General features: G+C 36.0%; 2 protein-coding genes across 13 annotated transcripts in view; one reads left to right on the top strand and one right to left on the bottom strand.

The window, feature by feature from the left end:
* The first annotated feature begins 175 nt into the window (after positions 1-175).
* Positions 176-5481, top strand: agr1 (anterior gradient 1). Its single transcript, XM_083537614.1, has 8 exons — positions 176-297; positions 1749-1847; positions 2416-2479; positions 2604-2656; positions 3340-3416; positions 3697-3760; positions 3861-3944; positions 5185-5481. Exons 2-8 carry the CDS (start codon positions 1754-1756, stop codon positions 5232-5234), a joined length of 486 nt encoding a protein of 161 aa, XP_083393740.1. The 5' UTR covers positions 176-297; positions 1749-1753; the 3' UTR covers positions 5235-5481.
* Positions 5482-22777: 17296 nt separating this feature from the next.
* adarb1b (adenosine deaminase RNA specific B1b) overlaps positions 22778-27678 on the bottom strand; it is a 171358-nt gene continuing 166457 nt past the window's right edge. For all 12 annotated transcript variants that reach the window (XM_083537517.1, XM_083537516.1, XM_083537520.1 and 9 more), the window contains one exon: positions 22778-26446. In XM_083537517.1, coding sequence (XP_083393643.1) covers positions 26270-26446 — 177 coding nt within the window. In that variant the 3' untranslated portion in view covers positions 22778-26269. The remainder of the gene's footprint in view (positions 26447-27678) is intronic.

The raw sequence follows: 27678 nt of genomic DNA, 5'->3' as shown, positions 1-27678 counted from the left end.
ACAGCAACAGTCACATGTTTCTGTTAAAAATAAAGTTGAAAAGATAAATAATAATGTTGTTTAACTATGTTGTAAAATAGTTGTGGAAGAGATGGTTAAGAGGTGCACAACCCTTTAGACTTTCACATTCAGTTAAACAACATGTCTTGTGTTTACTTTTGTTGGAAGGAGAATAATAGTTAGTGTCAGACCGGTTTGGTGAGTTTCAACTATGAGAACACCTACATGACAGTAAATCCTGACAATACTAGCGTGAGGGACAACCGGTCTTGATCACACTCCTGGGCTTCACTTACCGTAAGTTTAACTTTAAGAATCAAGATGTTAAGGTGTTATGTGTAGACTTTGCTTTCAGTGCTTTGTTAAGAAGAAATTACCATGAAATAGAGGTGGTTGAATGTTAAAAATTTTGCATTTCTTCTGTTATATTATAAAAAAATATTATAATAAAAAATAAGTGTAATGGGTCTCCTGATTTATGATTTAATAATATTTGTAAAAAGTTTGTATATTACAACTTATAGTACAATAAAAGCATAGAAACAATCCCATTTATAGTACAAAAGAGTTCACTAAACAATACAGTACATTTTAACTAAAATTATAAAAAATAAAACAAAATAATTATATTAAATGTTTAAAAAAAAAATAAAGACCTGTCAGTAACATTTTTCCTTTTATCTCTTCTTCTTATATTTGGCATTGGAAAACCAAATCAAAAGTCTAGTTTGGGCATCTCTGCTGTAAAATATATCATCTGACATTCTTGTTGTCTTTTTGCACAAAAAAAGCAATGATGACTTCAAATATAACTCTACATACAACTATAAAGAGCATGGAACAGTAATAAACTTATACAAGCTAGAATGTTGGTATGATAATCCAATGCTTTAAAAAAAAAAAAAGTAGTATTAGGTCAATTTTTGGCAGCTTAATAAGTAAAATAGCTAGTAAATGTTGTGTAAATGTTGTGTGTGTTTATTGGAGAATCTGTCAAAGTTGTTATAATTTTCTTTTTCTAAATAAAAGAAAAAGAAAAACCCTAGACAATATTTACTCCAATCAGGGCAAAGTGCCATATGTGCATGAATAATTCAATTAATATTCTTTTGCATAGCGCCTTTAACAATGAACATTGTTTCAAAGCAGCTTTGCACAAATAATGTGGTGATAATAATGAATGAGATGTAAGTTTGTCCCTGATGAGCGAGCCGGTGGTGACTGTGGCAAGGAAAAACTCCTCGAGACGGCATAAGGAAGAAACCTTGAGAGGAACCAGACTCAAGAGGGAACCCATCCTCATCTGGGTTGCACCAAATGTCCATTTATTACAGATAAACAATGTTGAAGTGCAGTGATGGTGATCAGAAGCAAACGGTAGTCCTGAGTCAGTGTAGCAGACTGAGCATTGATAATACATAATTCGTTTTGCTTTTAACCTTTCATTTTAGACACAGCCCTTAACACAAACCTTTAAAAAAACAACACAAAAATGAAAACAAAAATACAGGAATACATGAATTGGTTTCTTGAATCACTGATTGTGCCTTTAAACCAGATTTACATGTCTAACAGCTTCTTCACCCACACCTCACATTATTTAAGAGGAGAGCTTAACAGAGCTAGTCTAACTGCAATAATGCTTGTGAAAACAATAAGAACCAAAGACTGTAGAGATTGTACACAATAGTGATTGTGCCGGTGTGTTTGTTGCACATTGTTAGTCTGTCTCTTTGATTTGTTCACAGTAATCATGGCTCGCTGCTCCCTGTTTGTGCTCCTGTTACTGTTGTCCTATGACGTCGCCTTGCTGAAAAAAACAAAATCAGTCCAGACTCTTTCAAGAGGTAAGATCATGCTAAATTTTGCATAAATATTGCAAAAAAAGTATGTATTGTAAATATAACATTTATTTACATGCAAACGTCCAAATATAAAGGCAAGTGTAAAAAATCTAAACTAAAACTTTAAAAAGGTGACTGTTTGATAAGGAATGGCAATGTATTAATATACTGAGGCTGCATGTAAATACTGAGGTTATGAATTATCTCATAGTCCCACAAATTATTTTGCCGAAGTCTTCAAAGTTCACTTCAAGTATGTCACAAAACTCTCATTTCTACATAATCTCTATTCCGTCAATTATAGGTGCTCCAGGGTTTATCTTAGTCCAGTGTCTATAATGCTCTGAAAAGAAAAAAATTTTTTTCTTAATGTCACACATTTTTATTTAAGGCAATATTGTACCCACACCCATGTTTTGAGGATAAACAGTGTAGACGCAAACGTTTGCACTTGAATTTAAATATTATGTCTCACCAACTGGCTGATCTCATTTGGACAAACAGTAGCTCTTGTATAGTTTATTTGTAGCATGTGTTGAGGTCATTCAGGTGAACTTTGTTGCTGTTTAAGGCTGGGGCGATGACATCACCTGGGTGCAGACATATGAGGAGGGGCTGACAAAAATGCAAAAGAGGTAATCATTTTTAAATCGCTAAATATGCTTTGAAATTTTCACACATTTGCAGATTAAATTAGTGCTGCTAATAAGCATGTGTTTGTGTGTGCATCTGTGTGTGCTTTTCATCACGTCTCTACAGTAACAAGCCCCTGATGGTCATTCATCACTTAGACGATTGCCCATATAGTCAAGGTTTGTATCTTTAAGTTATTTGTGCATTATGTAAATGCTAGTAAATGATATTAGATCATATATTAACAATTTCTGCTTTAAGATTTAAAGAAATTAAGAGTTATCAATGAAAAATACAGTTTTAATCACTATAATATAATACATATACAAATAGGTGACAATTTAAAAGGGAATAGTTCTTAAAAAGATGATAAGCCTCCACAAGATGCTAAAACTAAAGTGAGCTGTCTAACTAATGCATCATTTTCTCATAGGGGTTTATTTGGAGTTAAGATTTGAAGACTTCATATCATAAAACTATTTAATGAACCCTTGTGTCACGTAGCTGGGCACAGGATCATCCTGGAAGAGACTGCTCTTGTAAGGATAGAAAGGATATTTTTTTCAAAGCCACAGATTTTTCCTGTACATTTCATTAATTTGTATATGAAGACTATTGACCCTTAAAGTATTACCACAGTATAGAACATAGTGTTTATGTGAGATAGCTCAGCCAGTGGTGGCTTAGTGATTGCGATGTTGGACAACTGATCAGAAGGTTGTAAGTTCAAATCCCAGTATCACAGTGCTGCTAGTGCTGGGTACCTGAGCACAACTGACTGTTGGTGACATAAAAAGTCCTGAAATTATTGTTTTCCAAAAGTGTTAATATGTTGGTTTTTTTCTTTCATTCATACACCAAGCACTCAAAAAGGCTTTTGCGGAGCACAAATCCATCCAAAAAATGGCCAAAGAAGATTTCATCATGCTCAATTTAGTGGTAATGTTTTACATGATGTATATGATACACAAACTGAGCACTTAGGGGAACACAATTCAGAACTGCTGCTAATTTTTCTGTTGCACTACTGTGAAAACCCAGACTGTCATAGTACTGCTGATACATAATTGGCTGATTAAATGATTGCATGAATGACTAGGTGTACAAGTGTTCCTGATAAAGTGCTCAGTGAGTGTAAATTGATATGAGCTCTTTATACTGTACATCATTGACAGGACAGTTCACTGATTGTCTAACCCAGCCTAAATATTACTTGCAGCATGAAACAACAGATGCTAATATGGCTCCTGATGGCTATTACGTTCCCAGAATTCTTTTTGTCGGTGAGCTTCTTCTGACTTTACCAGGTCCTCTCACTGTTATTCAATACATAGCCTACAAAACTAATAACTTGCCTAATTATTTGATTTCTCTTTATCCCAGATCCCTCGCTGACCGTGCGCAGCGATATCACTGGCAAGTACACCAACCGCAAGTATGCCTATATACCTGAGGATTTGGATTTCTGTGAGTGTTTCATTGAACAGACATGTTGTTGGCTAGTACTTATGCTCTATCTATCAGCATGACATTCTCTACCACCTCAATTTAATTTAATTTAATTAAACTTAAAGCAACCTTCCAATTTAAGCATTCACATGCTCATCTTTCCATGTCTCTATGAGATGAGGAGTACAGGAAATACATATATTTGAACATGTTTACCAGAATGCTTTTCTGCATTTAAATCTTATACTGTAACTTGAATGTTATGGTTAAATAGAATGAAATCCATGTTGTCCAAATGTCCAGTCTGTAGCACATATAATTTATTAGAAGTATTCAGACAAAAAAAACTGAATTGTAAAACCCTGAAATAGATTTTCTTTCCATCTGACCACTCTGCCATAAAGCCCAGATCAGTGGCGTGCTTCAGTGATGGTTGAACTTCTATAAATATCTCAATACATGATTCCAGAAGCTCAATCAAAGTGACCATCAGGTTCTTGGTCATCTCTATTATTCAAGCATTTCGCCCCTGATGGTTCAAATTTGGACAGGTGGCAAACTCTGGACAGAATCAAAGTTGTTCCATACATTACCCATTTAAGAATTATGATTCTTAGGCCCCTGTGCCTATAAGAAGCTTCAATACAGCAGCACTTGTTTATATATTTGCCTAAATCTGTGCCTCAATACAATCTTGTCTCATTTATTCCTCTTTTATGCATTTTCAGCTGTTAGACCTTATATTGACAGGTGCATGCCTTTCCAAATCATGTCCAATCAACTGAATTAGACACAGGTGCACTCAAATCACAATTTAGAAGCATCTCAAAGATGATCCGTATAAATGAATTGCACCTGAGCTCAATTCAAATTATAATAAAAAATAATTAGCGATCACAGATCTGATTATTGCTTTCTGGGGAATGGAGTGTAGATTTTTGTGGGGGGGAAAAGATAAGCATTTTAGCATAAAGCTTGCAAAATGTGAGAAAAATAAGAGGAATTATTATACATTAACTGAAGTCATTAGACATAGTCATTGGACACAAATGAACCACAAATCTGCATAAGCATTCTTATATGTTTAAATGTAATATGTCTGCTGTAGCTAAGAAAAAAAACAGCAAGTGTTTGCTTTTTAATCAGCATGCAGAAATGTAAAAACATTTTTTTCTTTTTAAGAAATGACTGATTAATCATCACACGTAGTGTTTTCTGAAGACTTTTCTTTCCTTCTCTCCCTTGTGTTTGTTTTTAGTGGAAGAGAACATGTTAAAAGCCAAGAATCTGCATCACACAGAGCTGTAATGAGATCAGAGCTGAGATAACATGGGAGAGTACCAGATGGATGAAAATATCCGAGAATCAAACTGTTTTTATACTTACAGATGTTTCATGTATTATGCGGAGAATGAGGCAAACACTGAGTATACAATGAATTGTAAATGAAAGTTTCTATTAGTTTCATCTATCAGTTGTGCACTAGTGTTGATCTGATTGATATGAGTTACTGGAGCATTGTTATCCTGACAAATAAAATTTTAACGGTTATAAACAGTGTATGAATATACTGTTTGCATAGAGAACAATCAAGTAGTCAATTAATTAATCATCTAGCACATACAAAGTTTATTTTATTCATGCCTTGATAATCTGTATGGACAAAGCACCAGAATTTTTCAGACATATGCGGTTCTTCCCCAAACTGTTACCTTAAAGTTGCACCAGCATTACATTTATGCTTCACTTGCACTGGGAGACCCAAACCTGTTCCAGCATGACAATGTCCCTGTGTACAAAACCAGCTCCATGAAGATAGATACATCTTGAGTGGCCTGTTATAAAGCTTTGACCTCAAACCTACTAACCTTTGGGATGAGTGCACTCCAGGCCTCCTCTCCCTACATCACACGACCTGGTCAGCCATATATATATATATATATTCATTAACATTAACTTATGTACTTTTGTAGTGTTTTTTAGTTATCAGTATAAACTAGACCAAGCATGTAATACTACGTGTGTAATAATCTCTTCTACCAGTAGAGGACACTACAACCTACATTACAAAGTTCAGCCCACTCAGAATAATTGTGGTTGGTTGTCAGACTAAGAAATTGTCTATTTCACCTATCACTGACAAGCTGTCAATGACTTATTAAGTTAGTTTGCTTAAATAAATATTTGTTGTTTAATGTCCTATTGGTGGAATTCAACAAATACATGGGTTTAAGAGAACAGTAAAGGCTCAGAGATCAAAAGCCTGTTAAAACTGTCTGTCTCGTTGTTTAAACTGTCAAAGTATAAAGGTACGAAGGGGAAAACAATTCATCTAATGAGCAATAGATAATAATAGCTATGTTGAGGGACAGAATGAAATCTAGTGTAGTCCATACGAGACACAGCTGTCTGCATGTTGACAAATCTGATTTCATTCGAGGTATGCATGACATGACAGTGTTTATTTATTTATTTTTGTCATAAGAAAAGCTTTTGAGAATATAAAATGGAATGTCTGTGGATTTCTGTTTTCTGACACCACTGTTGTGTTGTGGTATGCATTTCATCTCAGGAGGTTAAAAATCAATGAAGTAATGAATACAGAACAGTTTAAAAGGAGTTTGAATCATCTTTGGGGGAAAAAAAGATATTAGTGGTGATATGTCTTTCAACATAAAAACAACTCTGCAAATATACTGAAAACCCAATTTAGACCTACTTGAAGCAGAATTGCAGTATGCAATTAAGCACCAAGCATAAACATTACTGAGGGTGTGGGTACTAAGAGCAGTTGGACGGAGAAATTTCAAAGCAAAGTTTCAGCAAATACTTCCAGCAAAGTTTGGAAACTGTTTATTCCTGTGTTATGGTAACTGTCCAAACCAATGTAAGTGTTGGGTTTGCATGATGGAGAAGGGTGTGATTGTGATAGAACTTTCAAATAAGGATGGAGAAGTTAGTACACATTAGACTTTTAATGCTGTGTTACAGAAATAATAATAATAATAATAAAAGTAATTTTAATATTTGAATATGCTATTACTATGATAATGAATCTTATTTATTGACTTCACATTTAACAAATCTCACATAAACACACCACAACAAAAAAATCCTCAAGGTGTTGATCATCGAACGTTTCAGCAGCATTCAACTTCCAAGGAATTTAAATTCCACAAAGTTGACAACGAAGCCCAGGCAAGTGGTAAAGGAAGCTAAGAATCCATGGCACAGCACTGTGTGTGCCTGAAATACTGCCAGAGATGGCAAAAGTAGACACATCCTTCACTCAAGTAAAAGTACAGATACTTATGTTTTAAAAGACTCTGGTAAAAGTTAAAGTTCTGACTACACTTTTTCACTCAAGTCAAAGTAAAGAAGTTTGGGCTCTGCAATGTAATTAATTATAAAGTAGCCATTATTTCTACCTGTTTTAGTGCCACGCTATTAACTGTACCTCACATTATATTAATATATTAATACAAAATAATTTCACATTTTGTTATCTAATGAATGTATCCAGGCTGAGATGATAAAAGATGATAATAATCAGGTGATCAGGAATGTCTCTGTCCTCAGTCATGTTTATATCACTGACTTCCTCTGTCTCATCCAGGTTAATTATACTTCTTGTTGCTTTCTGTTGCTCTTTGTTTGCTTTGTAGGCTAGCCTACATCTATGGCGTGTGGTAGCCAGGAAATGATACACCACTGGTAGGTTGAAAAAGCCACGCAATAAGAAATAGAAAGTACAGATATTTGTGTAAAACCTTTAATGAGTGAAATTAAAAAACTTTATATAAAAAAAATATATTAAAGTAAAGTACTGATACCAGAAAAATCTACTTAAGTACAGTAATGAAGTATTTGTACTTTGTTACTTCTCATTTCTAAATACTGTGATATAAAAATGCATCAACTAAGGGAAGAACTGTCAGAAACTGCATCCTAGGCGAAGAGTATACCTTCAGCTAAAGCTAGCAAAGTATGCTATTATACTAAAACTATTTTACTATATATATAAAATACAATTACTGAAACTGACGATGATTTATCCCTCAGATATAGCTATGCTTGAAACATATACTAGAGCAGGGGTCACCAACCTTTTTGAAACCCTACTTCTTGGGTACCGATTAATGTGAAGGGCTACCAGTTTAATACACACAGTTTTCAGTTTCATCAAAATTAACAAATTCAATTTGTTAAACTCAATTTACCTTTTATTATATGTTATTATTAATAATTAATGATATTCATGTGAAGACACTGATCATGTTAATGATTTCTTATAATAATTATCAACAATGATTTAACAAAGTAGGAAACAGCTATTTTTAGAAAAGGCCTGTGGGCTACTCATGTGGTCTTTGCGGGCACCACATTGGCGACCCCTGTACTAGAGGATACTATAGATCAAAATCATACAATATACATACATTCAAAATAAAAAGCAACCTGCATTTGGGCACTTGCTTGTTTTTTTACTTGCTAATATGGCCTGGTTATATTCCAACTCACTCAGAGAGATCAGAACACAGGAAAAAAATCAATAGAAGTATTTTGTTAAACACTAGCATGCTAGCTAAAAAGATTCTGTGGGTCAGCACACTGCTTGGGAAAGCCTTGGGAAAGCATCTCCAAACTGTCTACAGGGTTCAGTGTGTCTTTGAGGCCAATTATTTTGAGTTACCTAGCTGAAAGAAAAAGCATTTTCTGGTTTTGTTTTTGCAGTGTTAAATCATACAAAAATGTATGATTTTTGAGGTAGAATTATATGGAAGGTATCCAAGCTGGTGGTTGATGTGTTTGTTTGAAACTAAAACAGCATTAACCATAAAACAATTTTGACTGTGAATTGCAGCAAGTAGCTATCATTTTTCAGGATTTTTCTAAGGCAACACAGGAACATCATGATTTGTCTACTGTTCTCCATTTGTTTAAACCATTAATAAAAATAATTTCAGTCCCATCCAACCTGTCCATTTTGCATTTTTCTGCTATATGAAAAAAAATTTTTTTTTTTTTTTTTTTTTAGAAAATATCAGTATATTAGTTTAGCGTGTCGGTTTACCACACAATTTTTCCAAAAAAACAGACTTGCATAGAAAACATAAAGAAAGCACACATGGTTATTGGCTTTATTGAATTTCCACAGGAAAGAGGTAGCATGGTAGGAATGGATATTTGGACCGTGGAGCAAACCACAAATCATGTTGATCAGGAAATGGCCCTAGCAGAATGTGCTCAGCAATGTTCATTTCAAATTCAATTTGAACTAGATGGCAAAGCAGAAAATTATATTGTCAAAGGAAATCTGTGAATAAAAGATGTCCGTTCGTGCTTTCAGAGGAATGTGTGATGGAGTAAGGCACGTCCCTATTTTTTGAGTAATGACTGCCCCTGCTCCTTTTAACAACTGAAACACTTCTTTAGAGGAAAATGGCCTCCAGCAAACATCTTCACATCAAAACCAGAACCAAGGCATAAGCTATATATTCATATTCACCCAAAGACCAATATGTTACAGGTGTACACACACACGTGCACACACGCACACACACACACACACAAACACACACATCACACTCAATCACTAACTCAAAGCCAAGGACATTTTAGTATCCTGGTAACATGAAATTTTTTTTCTTGAAGGGCAAAAACACATTGTTTGCTGGGCGTATTAAAGACTCATCAATTGTTCTGGGTTGGAAAAGCAATTTTTGTCCCCGCAATATGTTTGCATTTCACATTTACTATCACACAAAATATATCTTTCTTTCTCTTCTCTACCTTCTGCAAATGTACTAGATTTGAAGGACAGCTACAGAATATCTGATAGAGTTTAAAATTTGAACCGTCTCACAATGCTGACAGGATTGCTTTTTAATCAATAATCGAATCACAGTGAATATACATACACTTTTTTAATTGCGTTCATGAATTGACAAGTTCATTGAAGAAATAAATCTTTCTTGACCAACAAATGATGTGCCTGCAATGGTTTTCAGCTCCAAGTCAACTGTGAAACCTTTCCATTACCAACGATTTAAAGCAACCCCTGTTTATAAAGGTAGCCTGAATGTCAAAATGCCAAGCTAATGTATCTAAGTGCAACCAAAGTGTCATTTCCCCCCTGTAGATAAAATGGGAAAATAACCTAGGGCAACGTTGTGCCAGCCACTCATTTAAGAGCCACAGTTTCTCTTTTAGCTCGGAGAGATCTTTGACAAGGACACAGGCCCATTAGTGGCTATTCCGAGCCCTGGCTCAGACAATTTAGATATTCAAATATCTGCCCGCTTAGCGCAAACTGTTTGCAAAGAAGAGCTGAATTGGTAATGTGTTATTAATCTTTTTCCTCTCCGCAGCCTTTTCTCTTTTCAGCACACCATCCCCAGTGCACCAGTGCAACTTCCTCATGTTGCACTCTGTGTCATGGAAGTAGAATGGCAGACTGGCCATTGAAACAGGAAGGTCAGAATGCAAATCACTCTCCTCCTCCACGACACACCCCACCACCACCAACACCACCACCACCACCACCAATCTCTTGTGAATAGCAACAGGGTAGTTTTTAATTATTCTGTCATCTTTAAAGAATTCCCTGTCAAAAACTGTTTGACACACAGAAACGCTTGAGCGCTAAGATAAACGTTATTCATTTCTGTGAAATAATATTTTTCGACACAGTTCTCACCTCTCCATCCTCCGTCTTGCCACAATGCCTTATCTGTCTGCTAGGGGCTTGTGGCAGAAGACTGCCATGCAAAGCAGCACCAATTAACATATACACAACATTAAAAAGTCCTGAAATTAGTGCCTTACTGAAGCAAGTGAACCCACATTTAGATAGGTACACATTGAATGCTGTCTGATGCTAGAATAGAGCTGCCATTTGTTTGGTTTTACACCTGACATCTCTAAGAATGAGGTAAAAAAAAAGATATGAACCCTTGCCATTTTCCCTGAAAGAATGGATATAAATATATAAATATAAATATAAATATATATATATATATATATATATATATATATATATATATATATATATATATATATATATATATATATATATAAAGGTTGACTACTGTGTTTGCAATAATTTTTTCATATTACCCAGGGAGTCATTAATTTTGCATTAGAGGCATAATAGCTATAATTATAATTATGCTGCAATATTGTGCTTGAAATATAGACTGGTTCAAAGTGGAGGTTGGATTGAATCAAGGATCGACCCTGAGCCCTTTCCTGTTTGCAGTGGTGATGGACAGGTTGACAGAAAGGGAAAGTTTATAGGACAGGAGGAGTAAAAGACAGGAGGTGGAGCTGGAGGTAGCAGACAGCAAGGACATGGGTTATATCAGTAGGAGAATGCTGAGGATGGAGCCACCAGGAAGGAGGAAAAGAGGAAGGCCAAAAAGGAGGTTGAATGTGGTGAGGGAAGACATGCAGGTAGTTGGTTTGAAAGAGGCAGATGTAAAGGACAGAGTAGTATGGAGATGGATGATCCGCTGTGGTGACCCCTACAGGGAGCAGCTGAAAGCAGAAGAAGAGGTAGAAGAAGAAGATTGTGCTTGAAATATGGAGATATGAGCTGATCTGGATAATTATAAGACTGAACAATAGTATCATGCTGCCTAACACAACAAGTGCAATATATTATTATTACATTACTATGACAACAACTTTATATAGCGTTATCCTTCCTATCTTTAAAAGAGAATAAAAATAAGGCAATTTTATAAACACCTATAGGTCGATTATGTTCATGCACAACCCACAAATGGCTTCTTTCACAGGCCTAAATTCTGCCCTGAGAACTGAACAGTGGATAAAGGAAAATATGTTTATGTATTTAAATACAATATGTTTACGTTAATAATGTATGATTTATATATGATAGTTATGAGTTAACTCAATTGCACATTTTTATCTGCTTTAAATGTACCGTAAATTAATACTTTTTGATCTTTTTATACAGTAATCAACATGGGCATGAATAAATATTGATGATTTATGCAAATTTATGTTTATTATTAGTGAAACAATACTCAACATAGAGCATAACATCTAAATATTCTTGTAAACGTTTTTAAATAATTATGATGTTTTAAATGGCTTAAATCATCTGTACACTAAGCGTGTACTTTTGCTATGTTTCCACACAAACGGATTTAGCTGCCAGATGTGTGCACCATGGCAGATTTTGCTGCTTGTTTTGAGAGTTGGCGCATCAGTTAAACAAATGTTTAGTAATTAAAAAATATTATATTCATTCATTCATTCATTCATTTTCTCCCGCTTATCCGTAATTTGGGTCACGGGGGCAGCAATCTAAGCAGGCCCCCGCCTTCGACTGCTGCCCAATCCTCACAGCACTGTCCCTTACGGTCCCTCCTGCAGGTGGTGAGCCCACGGGGAGAAAATTATTATGTATTATATATAAAATTATATCTGAGTAAAGAAAGGATGTTGTTAATAAATGTGTGTTGTGTTGAAGGTTTCAATTTTGCCTCGCATATATTTATTTATTGATTCATATTTTTTATAGAAATGGTCAAACAGAAATGTTGGCTGCATTAATTGCATGTTAAAATAAATTAGTGGCAATAAAATTAATTAGCTTTAACGTGTTTTAATTTGAGAGCCCCGATATATATATATATATATATATATATATATATATATATATATATATATATATATATATATATATATATATATATATATATATACTGTACAAATAAATTGAATAATAATAATTAAATTTTTTTATTTCAAATCACGTATTTAGTTATTCTACCAGGATCAATTTAACTAGTTTGTGTGACTTCTTATTATTATTATATTTCCTTAGCATATTATCATTCTACAACTGTCATATATTTGTAAATGCTTACATTTGTACCAAGAACAGTATGACCTTCTACAAAGTTACTGTTCATCATGTAGTAATGCAACGAAATAGTCTCAGGGCCATCACAGAGGTCCATGTATGCATTCTCTCTATTAATAAACCTTGGATATCTTGGACATCCTGGTGTCTGTGTAACTGATATACCCGGATTCACATTAGAGAAACTAAACAAGAATGAGTGAGATGAGACTCTTGGAGTAGCAGCCAGCTCAGAGACAACCCTAACAAATAGTGTCAGAAATGGGATGCATGTATTTAAAGAACAAAAAAAAAAAAGTAAATTTAAGTTCTTTAAAATGTACAGAGTGCAAAAGGCAATTATCTGAGAATAATGTACAATGCCTGACTTTCTGGGCCATTTGGTTTTGTGATTCTTGCTTTGTAGAGACTGCCAGCAGGTGTGGCATTAACGCCGGACACAGAGCCAAGGTCACCGGGATTCCACGTTAATAAATAGTGTGGAGAGCGAGAGGGCTGCAGAGTGGGTCTGCCATGCCATTTGCCACATACATCAACTCCACTGAGCAGAAAATTGAAATGGAAATCGGAGCCTTGAATGAGTGCGGATCCCATTGTCCCCAAGACATGGACTTTCATGATTTATGATTTCTTTTATGACCACTGAAGCCCCTCTCACCACTTCATTTTATCCCTGCACTGGACAGGTGAGTTCAAGTGAAACTTTGAATGGGAGTGATTTGGGTTCCCAAGATAGAAAACGATACCTTTTCAGCTGGGCTGGATAGCTATCACTAGCCAGCGAGGGTTAATAAAGTTGAAGGTATTGCAGAAAAACAATAGCGGTGTGAATGATGAGAAAAATGATGAGTGCTAGAGTTAGAAATCCTCATCATGTTGAAGAAAAGGCAGTGAAAAGTAAAAGATGCACACAGTATTTCTTACCACCAATATAGTTTGTCTGGGTTATAGGGTTGCGTCTTTTCTATTCTAGTAAAAATGAAATGAAACTTTTACAATTCAAATATAAAGTACCTTTTAAGAATCACTGTATATAATGATGTAAAATGTTGGAACCTGTATGCATTTGTAATGTTGGCAGACTTTTATTATAATTTAGTGAAACTGTTGAAAAGATGCCATTTTATGTGCTAGTTGCAGATTTAGGTGACAGTTGATTAATGTAACCCGCATTAATGCAACTGTTCTACAGTGTGTTCTTTATCTTCATCGGCAGCATTTATAGCCAAGCAAGTGCTGGCTCATTTGTCATTCAGTAACATGGTGATTAAAAAGCTCTTGTCTTTAAAAAGTGTACTTCAATACAATTTCCAATTTAGGCAGTTGGAAAGATGCTTGGAACCCCAGAACAAAACTCACATAGAAATAATACATTTTGTTCGCAACACCTATACAACTAATGAACAGGAATCCTGCAACAATAACCCATTGGACCTTTCACTGTGTGTATCTCACAGCTCATTTGTGTTTGCTATGTACATTTCCACTTCCTGGTAACTACATTAGACTAAGTGACATGCCAAATTACCAATTTCAGAGTATAACCTTTGTAAATTTGTGATGTACGCCATTTTTTTGGTTTTCTTACGTCCATATAATTTATGGCATAGGCTTCTTAGGGGGTTCACAGATTAAGAATTTTATTGCATGGTTTAAAGACAGTGGCATTGAGTAAAAGATAGAAGGTGGAGCTGGAGGTAGGAGAGCTGAAGTTGTTGAGAATTACATTGGGAGTGACGACAATGGACAGGATTAGAAACAAGTTGCATTGAGGGACAGGGCATGTAGGACGTTTTGGGGACAAAGTGAAAGAGGCCAATTGAGATGGTTTGGACATGTGCAGAGGAGGGACATGGGTTAGGAGGAAAAGAGAAAAGCCAAGGAGGAGGTTCATGGATGTGGTGAAGGAAGACATGCAGGTAGTTGTTTTAAAAGAGGTTGATGTAGAGGACAGAGTAGTATGGAGACGGATGATCAGCTGTGACGAGCCCTAATGCAAGCAGCTGAAAGCATGGGGTAACAGACTGTTGCCTGTACATAGGACAATGAACCCTTGAATTTTTAATCATTGGTTTAAAATATGAAAGCTCATCACATGAAGAGAGAGGTGTAAAGAGCATCTGAAAATCATACTTAAGTAAAAGTTTTTAAATCTTACACCATAAAAGTCAACAATTCCAATATGACTTAAGTAAAAGTATCTGATTTGGAAAGTGCTTGAGTATTTGACTCACATATAACATAGGCTCAAAAATAAAACAGTCCTTAACACCAAGGCACGTTAGTGAAAAGCAGAAACAGTTGTTTTGATACGATTTATCTATTTAAATACAAATCAAACTGTAAACCTCAACACTGCATTGACCAAAATCAACACAAGAGCCACTTCAACATCTTCAATTGGGATCTTCAGAGTCTTCAATTAACAAATAAAATTACATTTTCATAAAAAGAAGAACCTTTAGTATTTACAATACAAATAATATATGTGAATAATTTTAGATAACGTAAAAAACAAACATTCAGAACTGACTGTGACTTGATGCAGCTCTCAGTCTCAAAGATGGTCAATATTTCATATAATATATAAATTCACCTTTAACAAAAGCTGGTTCTCAAAGATTTTGGAATTTATTCTAGCTTTTTGGACAGAAAAGTGGGCTAGCAGTGCTAAAAAGTCGCTCACAGGCAGCAGATGCGGAATGGGGATTGTTGAGCCTTAATAACATATTTTAACAAAGGTGCAAAATGTAATTGGTAACGCTCATTGTCAATTAAAATAGAGTGGAGTAAAAAGTACATGTATTGAATCATAAATGAAGTTGAGTTGAGAGTAAAAGTTGCTTATATCTTTGATAGTAAAACTAGAATGTAGCCAAAAAATTACTTAAGTACAGTAATTAAGTACATTTACTCAAATACTTTACACTGCTGCATGAAGATGAAGAAATAGAAAAGTTTAGAGCTAGCCAGCATGCTTTAAATAAGTGTAGCTTCCTCTGCAACTACTTGCATCAGCAAAATTAACACATTTGGTTATATTGTTACTTACTTGATATTTAATTTCTTCTTTAAAGAACTGTCCTATGAAAGCATTTTTACACTCACAACTGTTACCATGAAAAGCAACAACATGGTTGAACTATGTATATTTCATTAATATTGCACAAGCAAGAGTGCGGTTATACTGAATATCAGCATGGCAGTAGGCACGAGCCAGTGATTTTGGAAATATCAATCAGCCTACAATGCATTTCTTTGGACTGCGGTAATAGAAAGCCGGAGGACCCTGATGAAACCCTGATGGACCTTGATGCATGAGGAGAACATGCAAGATTCTCTAAACTGGGGCAAATGTGCTACCACTAAGCCACTGCACTTGTTTTATGTCATATAATATTACTTTTGATAGCAAAGAGAAAATGTGGTTTGTTTCATCAGTGTAACTTTGAGTTTAAAGGCAGTGGTTTTACTTAGGAAACTAGATAGGTATTAGATAGGTATTTTGTCTGGCAAATCCAGAACATTGATAAGCAACTGCTTAAACCATTTCAGAATGCATGTAACTTTTGTACTTACTGGGAATACAGCTTTTGATGTGTTGTACATTTCATTATACATTTGCTCTTAGTTGTACATTTTGACAGCACAACAGAAAAACAGAAAAACCATCATTTAAAAATTGTTGTGTTTGTCATCTATTGTTCAAGCTATCATTAGCGATGGATCTCATTGCTGTATGGACTGCTTTATTTAATATTTTTGTGCTTTTCTGTAAAGAACACATAACCTCAAGGCAGCATTAATTCAGAGTAAGCAATGAATGAAATATCAAAACTGTGTTTTCTGCTGTACCCTCAGGGTTTCTTCAACTCATCTGCTGACACAAACGGGATTCAGTAGCTCATCATTGCAACATACGTTCAGTGTTTAGTGCTTAGTGAGCCACAGAGGCGGCCGGGGTTCTCTCTTCTCTTTTCCGGCCTGCGTTGAGGAGAATGTGAGTCCCCCACAGGCGCTGGTATTTAGCGTTCCTGATTCAGCACAGCCCAGGAGCCGACCATGATGGATGATAGAAGGGACTGAAAATCCCCAGCTCCGGGACCCAAAATTCTCCACTCAACTAGTCTGCCCTGAGGGAAGGTGGGGGCAAAGTCATTTACTATACTGAGGAGAAAAGTCAGAGCAAGAATTATGTTACTCTATGTGACTGGTATATTTTGGATTCTGAAATTTAAGGGCTGAATAAAACAGGTATGCAAACCCAAATATTGTGTTTATGTAGTAAATTCTCCTTCTGAAATTATTTTAGATCTAGTATATGTTGTGTATACCATTGTGTTCAAACATATGTAGCTCCATTCTTTTTTAAAGGAAAACACAAACAATTAAACAATAACAATAAGCCACCTATTAGCCAAAACATCTAAAAGTATGGCTGAGAATACAAAGAAAACCTACTTGGGCCTTTCGAGAAGAAGCAAAACTCACCACAAACAGTAACCAAGATTAAATCCAGAATCTACTTCTTGGGGCACGATGCTAGCCACAGTACGATATATAGTTCCTCAAAATTTTAAAGAATGTTTAAATGTGTGGGATTGAGGTGACCTGTGCTGGACTGGTGTATTACCATGTTACCTCTAATGTTCCTGAGATGTTTTGATCCACTTTAATTTTACTAGAATAAAGAGGAGACTAGACTAAGATTACAGATTAATAAGTAAGTGAATGAAAAAATAAAATAGCTGATTAAATGCATTAAATAAAGTTGGTTACAAGGCAAAACGATGCTGAATAAATCCTCCCTTTCTGCATTTAGTTCATGTAACGCCAATCACTGACAGTAACTAACCAACTAACAGTAAGGAAGGTAGAGCTGTGTGTGTGTGTGTGTGGCTTGAGCTGATAGAAGTGTCCTTCTCCTATACCATCTGCTCAGGAGCGAGGTGCGTGAATCCTCTACACCAGCTCCATTAGTCTGCTCGGTGAGGGGAAGCACTGTGCCTCTGCTCTAGAGACTGCAGCAGGGAGCAGACTAATGACCGGCTAACTTCATTAGCATCGTCATCAGCAAAATAGGCACTTTCTATTGAACTGCAAAACCTCTGAGGTCCTCCACAGCTCTCCACTTCACTTGCTGTTGGAAAAAAGTAAAAATGCTTGGTACATTTCATTCATTCATTCATTTTCTCCCGCTTATACGTAATTCGGGTCGCGGGGGCAGCAGTCTAAGCAGGCCCCTGCCTTCAACTGCTGCCCAATCCTCACAGCACCGTCCCTTACGGTCCCTCCTGCAGGTGGTGAGCCCACGGGAAGCTTGGTACATTTCTAGTTTCTAATCAATACCTTGATTGTTTGAGAAGATATTGATTCCTGACAGTAATCATTCATAGGTTTTGAGGCCAGCTGTTTGGTAATTAGTGCACTGTGTTAGAATGTTGTCACACAGCTTCTGGGGCATTAGGGTGAAGCTGAAAGGGATTGTAGGAAGACATGCATCACTGCCATGCTCACAGATAATGGTCTTGGATTAAAGGTACAAAACATCCAATTAATTACCCCAAACTTGTGGATGTTCGATCAACAGTAATGCTATTAGGTTATTAAATTTTACTAATAAGTACTAATAAAAAATTACCCTTTACTGCAGAAAAGAAGCTAATAATTGGTATTATATTGTAAAGGGGACTGTATATAAACCCTAATGAAAATTATTGTGAATTGCATTGAACAATTCTATTAAAAATAAAAATAAAAAGATTGCTGATGATTTTCCAGGTTTATATGATCTATAATCTTTGTCTTGATTTTTTTTTTTGTAGAAAAAAGTATGTAGTACAGTAGAGTTTTATGTTTAAAGCAATTTGTAGTAAGTTCAGTCTTTTAGGACACAAGGTTATGAAGTTAGTGTGGAGAGTTAAACTTACATTTTTACACTTAAGTGCCTGTCAGTGAACACTCAATAACCTCAGCAATGATGGAACTATAATGAATGGACATTTTGCACCACCCAGATGAGGATGAGTTCCCTTTTGAGTCTTGTTTCTCTCAAGGTTTCTTTCTCATACCAACTCAGGAAGTTTTTCCTCACCACGGTCGCCAATTACTCATAAGGGATGAACTTACAGAGACAAATTTATATGCATATTTGTAATCTATTTATTTCTGTAAAGCTACTTCGGGACAATTTTCATTGTTTAAAGTGCTATACAAATACACATTTATTGAGCTGAACTGATCTGATCATTGATTATGTGGTGGTGTGATGTGGCATGATGCAAATCGCTATATTCAATTATTTCCAAAGGGAGTTATTACATTGATACTATAGCAATTCTTATATGATATGTTTATATTAATATATGTTTATATATAATTTATAATAATAATAATAATAATATAATATAAAAATATTATAATTTTATATATAACTTATCATGAACAGAATATCATGAACTATCATGCCTGATAGATCTGTTTAATCCAGGATTTCACTGAATAGTCACACAGAGCTAAAAAAAAAAAAAAAAACATTGTAAGCTTTAAGAAAGCTGTACCTTTATAACAGTTGGCTAAACTCATGGTTACTTTATCATTGTAACTGTTTCTTCTTTAACTTTTGTCTTTATCTCATGAAACTGCAATTAGTTTTTACATTTCAGTAAATTTCATTCAGTTGTATGAAATATAGCTTCATCTGTATCCTTAAAGCGCAGAATCAGCAGTTTCATGAACATAATATTGAATTAAGATGAGCTCTATTTTTACAATGATTATCATAATGATGAGACATCAAGAATATAATGAACAAACAAGAAAATCTAACTCAGGAACCACTGTCCTCAGGGTTTATTCGTCATGTTTATCATAAAGGAAAAAGTTTTTTACTAAAATATTGTAAAACTAGCAAATGTTTAGGCTATATAATTGGGATATGTGGTATCTTTTTTTTTTTTTTTTTTTATGTGGTGATAGTCATGTTCTGGACCTGTCCAGAGTGTGTGGAAAAAAAAATCTAATCATAAAAAAAAAAAAAAAATTACAATCACAATTCATTAGTAGTTATAAAATATACAACTATATTACTAGTTGATTTTACTTAATAGGTGCTTATAATAGTACTTTAAATGAGAAAGTCAACCAAATGTCCTTATTAAAATGGTGAAATATATATATATATATATATATATATATATATATATATATATATATATATATATATATATATATATATATATATATATATATAAAATCCTGTTCAATAAAATCCAATTAGTAGGAATTAACTAACAAGAACTATCAGATATTTTGTTGTTTGACTGTGAAAGGTCTACATATCAGACACATAAGGGAAAGAATAAGATAGAGCAAAAAATCCCCCAAAAATTCGTCCCCATCATTTGCCTATCTCTCTCTTATCAGATGTGACCCCCTATCTGTGCTGGTGAATGAAATAAATAATTCCCTCTTTAGTGAGGCAGAAGGCTGCTAAATTATGGATCTCCAATACAAACAGTTCTTCTGAGTACTTGGTAGAAGGGCTTCCCAGGGTGCTCTAGCATCGGGTCATGCCTCAGATCTGTGATATAATCAGCATATCCTGCACACCAGTGTCTCAAAGTGCCTCTAAAGCCTTTGTGTACTCTAGATCATTGATTTATTATTGATGCGAGTGCTGTACATCAGTTCATTAGACTCAGTATGAAATTTAGAGAAACTAGTACTTGTCTTGCACGAATAATGTCCTGTATCTTTATAATAGCCCAGACTAGTGATTGTGACCCAGATAGAGCACGCTTACTTTATTAGCAAAGGCACTCTGTCAGCTGATAGTATGAATGCTAGTGGAGGTGTACAGTAGATTCAGAGGTTAGCTAAACCTAAGGCATAGGCATACTGAAGGATGATAATGGCAAGATTTATTATGCTCAAATTTTGAATGGTTCAGGGAAAATGAGGAATAATTTTCACACAAGAAATGGCCACTACAAAGTCCTGACCTTCACCCTATTAAGTCTTTATTGGAATTTAGTGGAGAAAGACAATGCAGCATGCCAGGATACCGAGAACCTGCAAAGTGCAGTCCCCCTTCTGAAGATTTTCCTGTGGCAGAAAATCTAAAGTTGAAACTCTGTCTATTACAAAGAATTGACACTGGAGACTCATTTTATGCTTGTTACACCATATCAGAAAGTCTATAATATATACTTTTTAAATATCAACACATTTTAAAATCTGTTTAAAAAAAAAGTGAATTAGCTATTACTATAGAAACTGTAATGCTTTAGAATGAGGGGGATTATAAACCTGTGATTTTTAATGCAACTGCACTGCTGAAGAAAATGAACAATCAGAATTAAGAATATAATGGTGCACAGTATATTCACAAACGTTAGTTAAAGTCAGCACTTTTAAAAGCAATGTAAAGCAAATAAATGTGTGGCGTACTGGAAAACATTCCGAAAACCTCAGAAACTCCATGTTTTCTTTAACCATGATGTGCTTCCTTTTTACATGCACTGCATCACAAAATGAAGTCATTTAACCTCAAAAGATACAATTCCAACTTTACTAAAAAGACACTTTGCCAAACATAATCCACATGTGAACATGGCACTTGGATTACCTCATCCACATTAGTGTCTGTCTTATCAGCTGAGATCGCTGTGTCGCAGGGCAGCATCACACAGATATAGAAAAGCACTATCTGCCTTTGTCCATATACTGGGGCTTACACATGCCTGTGATTGGCTAGTGTGGCTTTGCTTAACAGGAAAGAGACAGGACTATAAAGCATTTGAATTTGACAATTTTTTTTATTTTTAACATAAATAAGCCGCAGGTGTCTACACTGAAACTAATGAACTTTACACAGGCTTTAATGAAAGACAGTGTCTGTTACACGGTGTAACAGGTGAAATATGTTCTGGCTCCTTTAAGAGCAGAGCAGCATTTTGGGAAAAGTCTGCCGCCGCATTTTTAGACCGAGGAATATGTCCTTATTATTTTCTGATGCTCATTTCTAAGTTTCTTTGACTAACCCGTAACGCTGTTGCCAAGAAAAATAAAAAAGCACGACGGTTTTGGAAACCTGTCTGTGCTTATATGATTTCTGTTGCAACTGGAGTTAGTGAGCTCTCCCATCACCCAGACTCAACGCGCTACAACGGCTTGTAACTAAACAGTAGCCTACCAAGAAAGTCATTGTTCACTGTCTTCCTTCTTCCTTTCACAACTATTTCTCTCGGGAGTTCATCTTTTGACATCGTCGTGCGTTTAAAAAAAACGTTTTATCTCCCGATGCCTTGCAGCACAGAACACAGGTGAGGTAAGTTTTTTCGTTTCCGTTCGGAAAGTTAATTGGTCTAATGTTATGGGGCTCAGTTTTTTGGCTTGAAGTTTGTGAAACCGGGAAAAACCCAGGAAAAATTCATAAATTTGCCGCTTTGTTGTTTAAGGTTCAAAACGTGGGAAAAAAGTTGCGGCTTATAGTCCGAAAAATATGGTAGTCCAATTTTGACACAGACAGCTGTTCCACTCAGGAGCCCCATAGACTTAATTTTTTTTAACAATATAATAAATTAATTCTTTGGGTGGTTCTACATTATTAAAGAGGTTGTCTTGCCGAACCTACAGTTGTTGGGTTTTATACAGAACCTTAAACAAACAAGGGGAGTGGTAGCTCAGTGGTTAAGATGCTGGGTTACTGATCAGAAGGTTTGGGATTTAAGCCCTGGTATCACCAAGCTGCCACTCTTGGGCCCCTGAGCAAGGCCCTTAACCTACTGTGCTTTAGGGGCACCGTATCATGGCCGACCCCAGCTTCTAAGCAAGCTGGGATATGCGAAAACAAATTTCTTTCTGCTGTAATGTATATGTGACAAATAAAGTCTATTCTAAACGTTCTTTAAGTAATACAATTTACAGGAAAAAACACTTCACTCATATACAAAGGTAAACTAATATCTTGTTTATTTTTTTTCTCCTTTATGTATAGATCTATGTATTTTTTTTTTTATACTACATACAAGTCCTTTTATAGTCATCATGCTGGGTGCAGCTTCAGTGAAGGAGCTCATGCAGGTGGCCTGTGTATGGATTTTACAGAGGACACGCAGGAGGAGGCAGTGTACAGCACCACTGTATCCCACTGTACAGTCAACTAATCACAACACTCTCATAACAGGGCTGACCAGAACCAGAGCACCGAGTCACACATCGGGAGTCATGACTCGACTGAAACACAGTCCGGTTCCAGAACAACTGGGGGAAATAAAAAAAAAAAAAAAGAAAAAGTCCTGCCTTTTTTGGGACTGGGAGTTGTTTCATGACATCATCCATTGACATCTTGGGTAGTTGAGAGAGAAGAGTAGAAGTGTGTGAATTACAGGTTTGACGATCAGGATGTTACAGACAAAAAAAAGGCATGAAAGTATGATGGCTGACTTTAGATAAGACAAAAAGGTTAACCTCTATTCGTTTTTCTTGACTATAAAATAAAAAAGTAAGTTCAACTTAGAAGTACATAATGATTAAAAAAAAACCAAAAACAAAACAATACCAACAACTGGTTGCCAGGCCTGTGATTGTGCCTTAACGGCAAAACTAAAATGCTCTAAGGTTCATTATTTTGTAGAAGTCTGCTTTGCTCACTCACAGCTATTATTACTTAAAAATCTAGATAGAGATCAATATCAATACAAGACTATTCAGTATCTGTAGAAAATAGGTTAAACAATTTTGTAAGTGTTTTTTTTTATCCTGGTCAAGGTCATGGTAGATCCAAACTTCTCCCAGAAACACTGGGTGCATACACACATTTATAGTGGTAATTTAGAGTCACTGATTCACCCCCAGGCATGTTTTTGTGATGGTGTAAATAAAGAATGTTACTGTTACTCATCAGTGCGAATTGTAAGTTTGGACTTTAATAGCAGTAAAATCATAATTTTCACTTTAAGTATCAGACTAATTATCACACAGGCCTGGCAACTCTTGAGTTGGACACAATCTTTGTCTTCTTTCAATCTCTCCATATCTGTGTATGAGGTACAGGGTCAGGACAGCTGAACTAATAGAACATAAACAATGTTGCTGTCAAAACATAAAATCAATACAAGTGATTTCACAAAAAGAAAACAATGGCATAGAAACTACCATACACATTTCTGGTCTTTTTTTTTCCCCCGTTCCTTCCTGCAGATGCGAATTCTGTGATGGAGAAACACTTGTTCAGAACTACCAGAAATATATGCAGAGTGTCCATGGCAACAACAAAGAGGTTTCACAATATTTACAGTTGTAAACTAACAGGTACAGAAACACAGAGAAAAAAGCAGCTGCTCTCAAATCACTGCAAAAGAAAAAAAAAAAAAAAGAAATACACAAATAGAGTCAGTAAAACAAAGTCAAAATATATTAGTAAATGAATATACAAAACCTTGATGACCGGTTATAAGATACCCACTGAACATTGCATTAATAAGTTTTTCTTTTTTTTTTTTTAAATAAAAGTTTACACTTTTCCACCTTAAAACAACCAAAAGAAAATAGACATCATCTTTGGTGAAGATTCAACAGCAATCTCCAAGTTCTGTTGCAATGACATCTCGACAGAGTGCCGGTTGGGCTCAGCAGCAGGTGTGTGCACGTACACCTTAACACACACGCGCACACACACATGCACACGCGCGCACACAGACATGCACACGCGCGCACACAGACACACACATACACACACACTTAAATGTAACACCATCTCTGCATACATAGCGAGAGAATCAGATAAAAGTCCAGTGGTGTTTGGGCTGCAGAGGTCATGTGACTGTGCTGGATTCCAGAAGTGAAAAACAGCAATTAAATGTGAAATCTTTTCACAGAATCATTGATTTTAATATAAAGCCATGACCTTCCTTTTCTCCTTCATCAAATGAAGCTGTTGCCTTAAAAATAAGGTTAAAATCATAGTCTGTTTCTATGAAAAAGGCAGCGAGGCTCCTTTTTAACTTGGAAAACCCGGTGTTGAGGAAAAAAAAAACATTTTTAAATCATGCCCCTGTTAATATGACTTCAGGATCAGTCGAACATGCTGCTGTTTGTTGGTCATTAATCAAAGAGTGCACAAGCTTTAAAAAACAGCAGGAAAAAGAATCTTGCATAAAGAAGGCAGACTTCAGTAGCAGGGATACAGCAGAATTCAGCAAATATGGACAATTTGTGCCCAAAAAACCCCAATGGCACAATATATTTAAAGAACAAACAAACAAAAAAGCCCAAATAGAAAACCATGAGGGCTGTTTCTAAATCACCCCTGAAAAACGTCCACTCTTTCCATGCAGAGAGACAGTTTTAGACAATAAACGTGCACAAGCGAGAACCGCTGCTATCATTTGTTCGATCACGAGGCAGCGTGTTTATCGTATTTTACCGCCTTTGCGTTTAATCAATGCGAATGAATCGACTCGCATTGCAATAGCTAAAAAAACCCAGAAACCCCTAGCTCCTTACACGCAAATGTTCTCCATGCAGTATTAAAAAAATTACGAGACATCATTCTGTAAAAGTACCTAAACGCCTAAACTTCTAAAACGGTCAAAAGAAGGCAGCTTCATCATCAAGACTTCTACATTTTGCCCAGGAACAAAACCAACTAACCAAACAAACAAAAGGGCACCTGTTCAGAGCAATGTGCACAAGAGCACACTATACAACATGCAACAGAGATGTTAATGATACGAAAAGCGTAAAGATGAGCCAGAACGATGGACTTTGGCTGTTTTTTATAAGTTCAACTGAATACTTGATTCCAGCATGCTCAAAAAAACTCAGATTTAAAGGGAAGAACACAAGTACATCTGACCTGCAGAAAATAATCTGTTCACTAAACTACTCGTACGTCATATGGGGAAAGCAACGCTAAGGAAACAACCGATATTTGAAAAAACAATCGAGGTAAAAAGGTGCAGTCTTGATTAAAAATGGTAACGGAATATGAGAGAGGGATGATGGGTCGAAACAATAACGGACACTGAATTACAAGAGACGTGATTAGTATAAAACCTACGTAATCAATCTGAGGCCACCACACATGAGCACGCTGGGTTGCAAGCGATCCTAACCCATATTTACGAGGAATAAAGTGACAAACGTTTTTATTTTCCAGTTGTAAAACAGAACACCGCATCCTATTCCGAGCTCTGGGTTAACGTTAAGACCACAAACATGGCCAAGCCCAGACTACATTAGAACTGAAAATGGGATTAGTGACAGTGATGAGAACAATGTAAGTGAGACTAAAGGGCTGTGGACTGGCTGGAAATCAACACAGTTAAACACACACACACGCACGCATACACACGCGCATACACACATCAAGTGAAGTATCAACAGCTGGTTGTAGTCATGTCATTCAAATCTCTGCTCTGTCCCTCTTGTGTCTCCTTCAGGAGCTCAGAGAGAACTGGTCCTGTTCTATAGGCTTTTTTACCCAGGCCCCCAATCCTGCTTTCTGGAAGGACTTGATGAGCGTCTGCTTGGCGTCGTGATACTCCACTGCTGCTTGCTTGGCTTCATGGTACGAGCTCGGCTTGGCCACTTTGATCCGCAGGGAGGACGAGAGCTGAGGAAAGAAGGCAGAATGAGTGTAACATGCTGATGGAGAAACTTCAGCTTTAATGAGTAAATGAGTGTGGTGGGTGGAGCTGGGCGGATCTAATAAAACCTTGCTACAGTAGTCAAAACAGTCGAAAAACTGCTCCTGTATGAAACATGTTTGCTCTAACCTCGGAAGATTAAGTTTGAGAGCAAAATGAGAGGGCTGTATGGCGGCATACACTCTTTCTCCCCTGTCAATCACGGAAACATGAGTCAAATAATGAAGCATTTTCCCCTGAACGTTCTTGTGATGGCCTGTGAGCAGTGTTGTGCTCGTTACTAAAAAATAGTAACTAGTTACAGTTACTCGTTACTTCATTCAAAAAGTAACTTGGCTAAACTTAAGTGGCTTCTGCTGTTGTGTTGAGCTCTTAAAAATGTTCCATTAACAGCTGAAGTATGAAAACTATCAACAATGTAGAACAGAACACCAGGTTAGCTTCTAGCTTCTGTTAATCGCAGTAGATACGAGCTTCGAACCAAAAAAACACAGCTTACATTTGCCTTAAAAGTTTTTGTCTTTATGCTCAACTAAAGTGAAATAATGAGCATATTTCCACTTTGAGAAACTCGTGTTGCTCTCGCCTCGACTCGCCATTACTGCCGCACAGACCTGAATAAACGGAGACACGCCCACAGTGTGTCTTCTTCATGTTTACAGAGGTTCATCCACCAATCCTACAGCGCGTCTTCTTCCTGTTTACAGTGGTTCATCCACCAATCCTACAATGCGTCTTCTTCGTGTTTACAGTGGTTTATCCACCAATCCTACAATGCGTCGCTGCTGTAAACAGGTTAGACTGTAGTCTACACTTCAGCTGGAATTAATTAATTAAAAAAAGTAACGGGTGACGGTAATGGAGTTACTTTATTTAAAAAGTAACGCGTTACAGTATTAGTTACTGTCAAAAGTAACTGCGTTACAGTACTAGTAATTGAGGCAGCATAAGAAGCATTTTGGGAAAAACTGGTTGGCTGTTTTACTGTGACTTAGAGGAAATACATAAATGAATGTTATTATTTCTTTTTCCATTAACCAATCATCATTTTTTACTGAAACCACATGGAAGTATATAAATTTTAGCTCCAGACACAGATTTTTTTCGATTTAGTAGGTTTGGGACTAAATCATTGTTTGCTTTAAAGTGCAGTTTCTAATATTACACATAGATCTAGTCCTGTAATAAGATAGCACTC

Source organism: Silurus aristotelis (genome assembly GCF_946808225.1).
Source record: "Silurus aristotelis genome assembly, chromosome: 3".
NCBI lineage: Eukaryota > Metazoa > Chordata > Actinopteri > Siluriformes > Siluridae > Silurus > Silurus aristotelis.
This window is presented reverse-complemented; position numbering and strand designations above follow the sequence as displayed.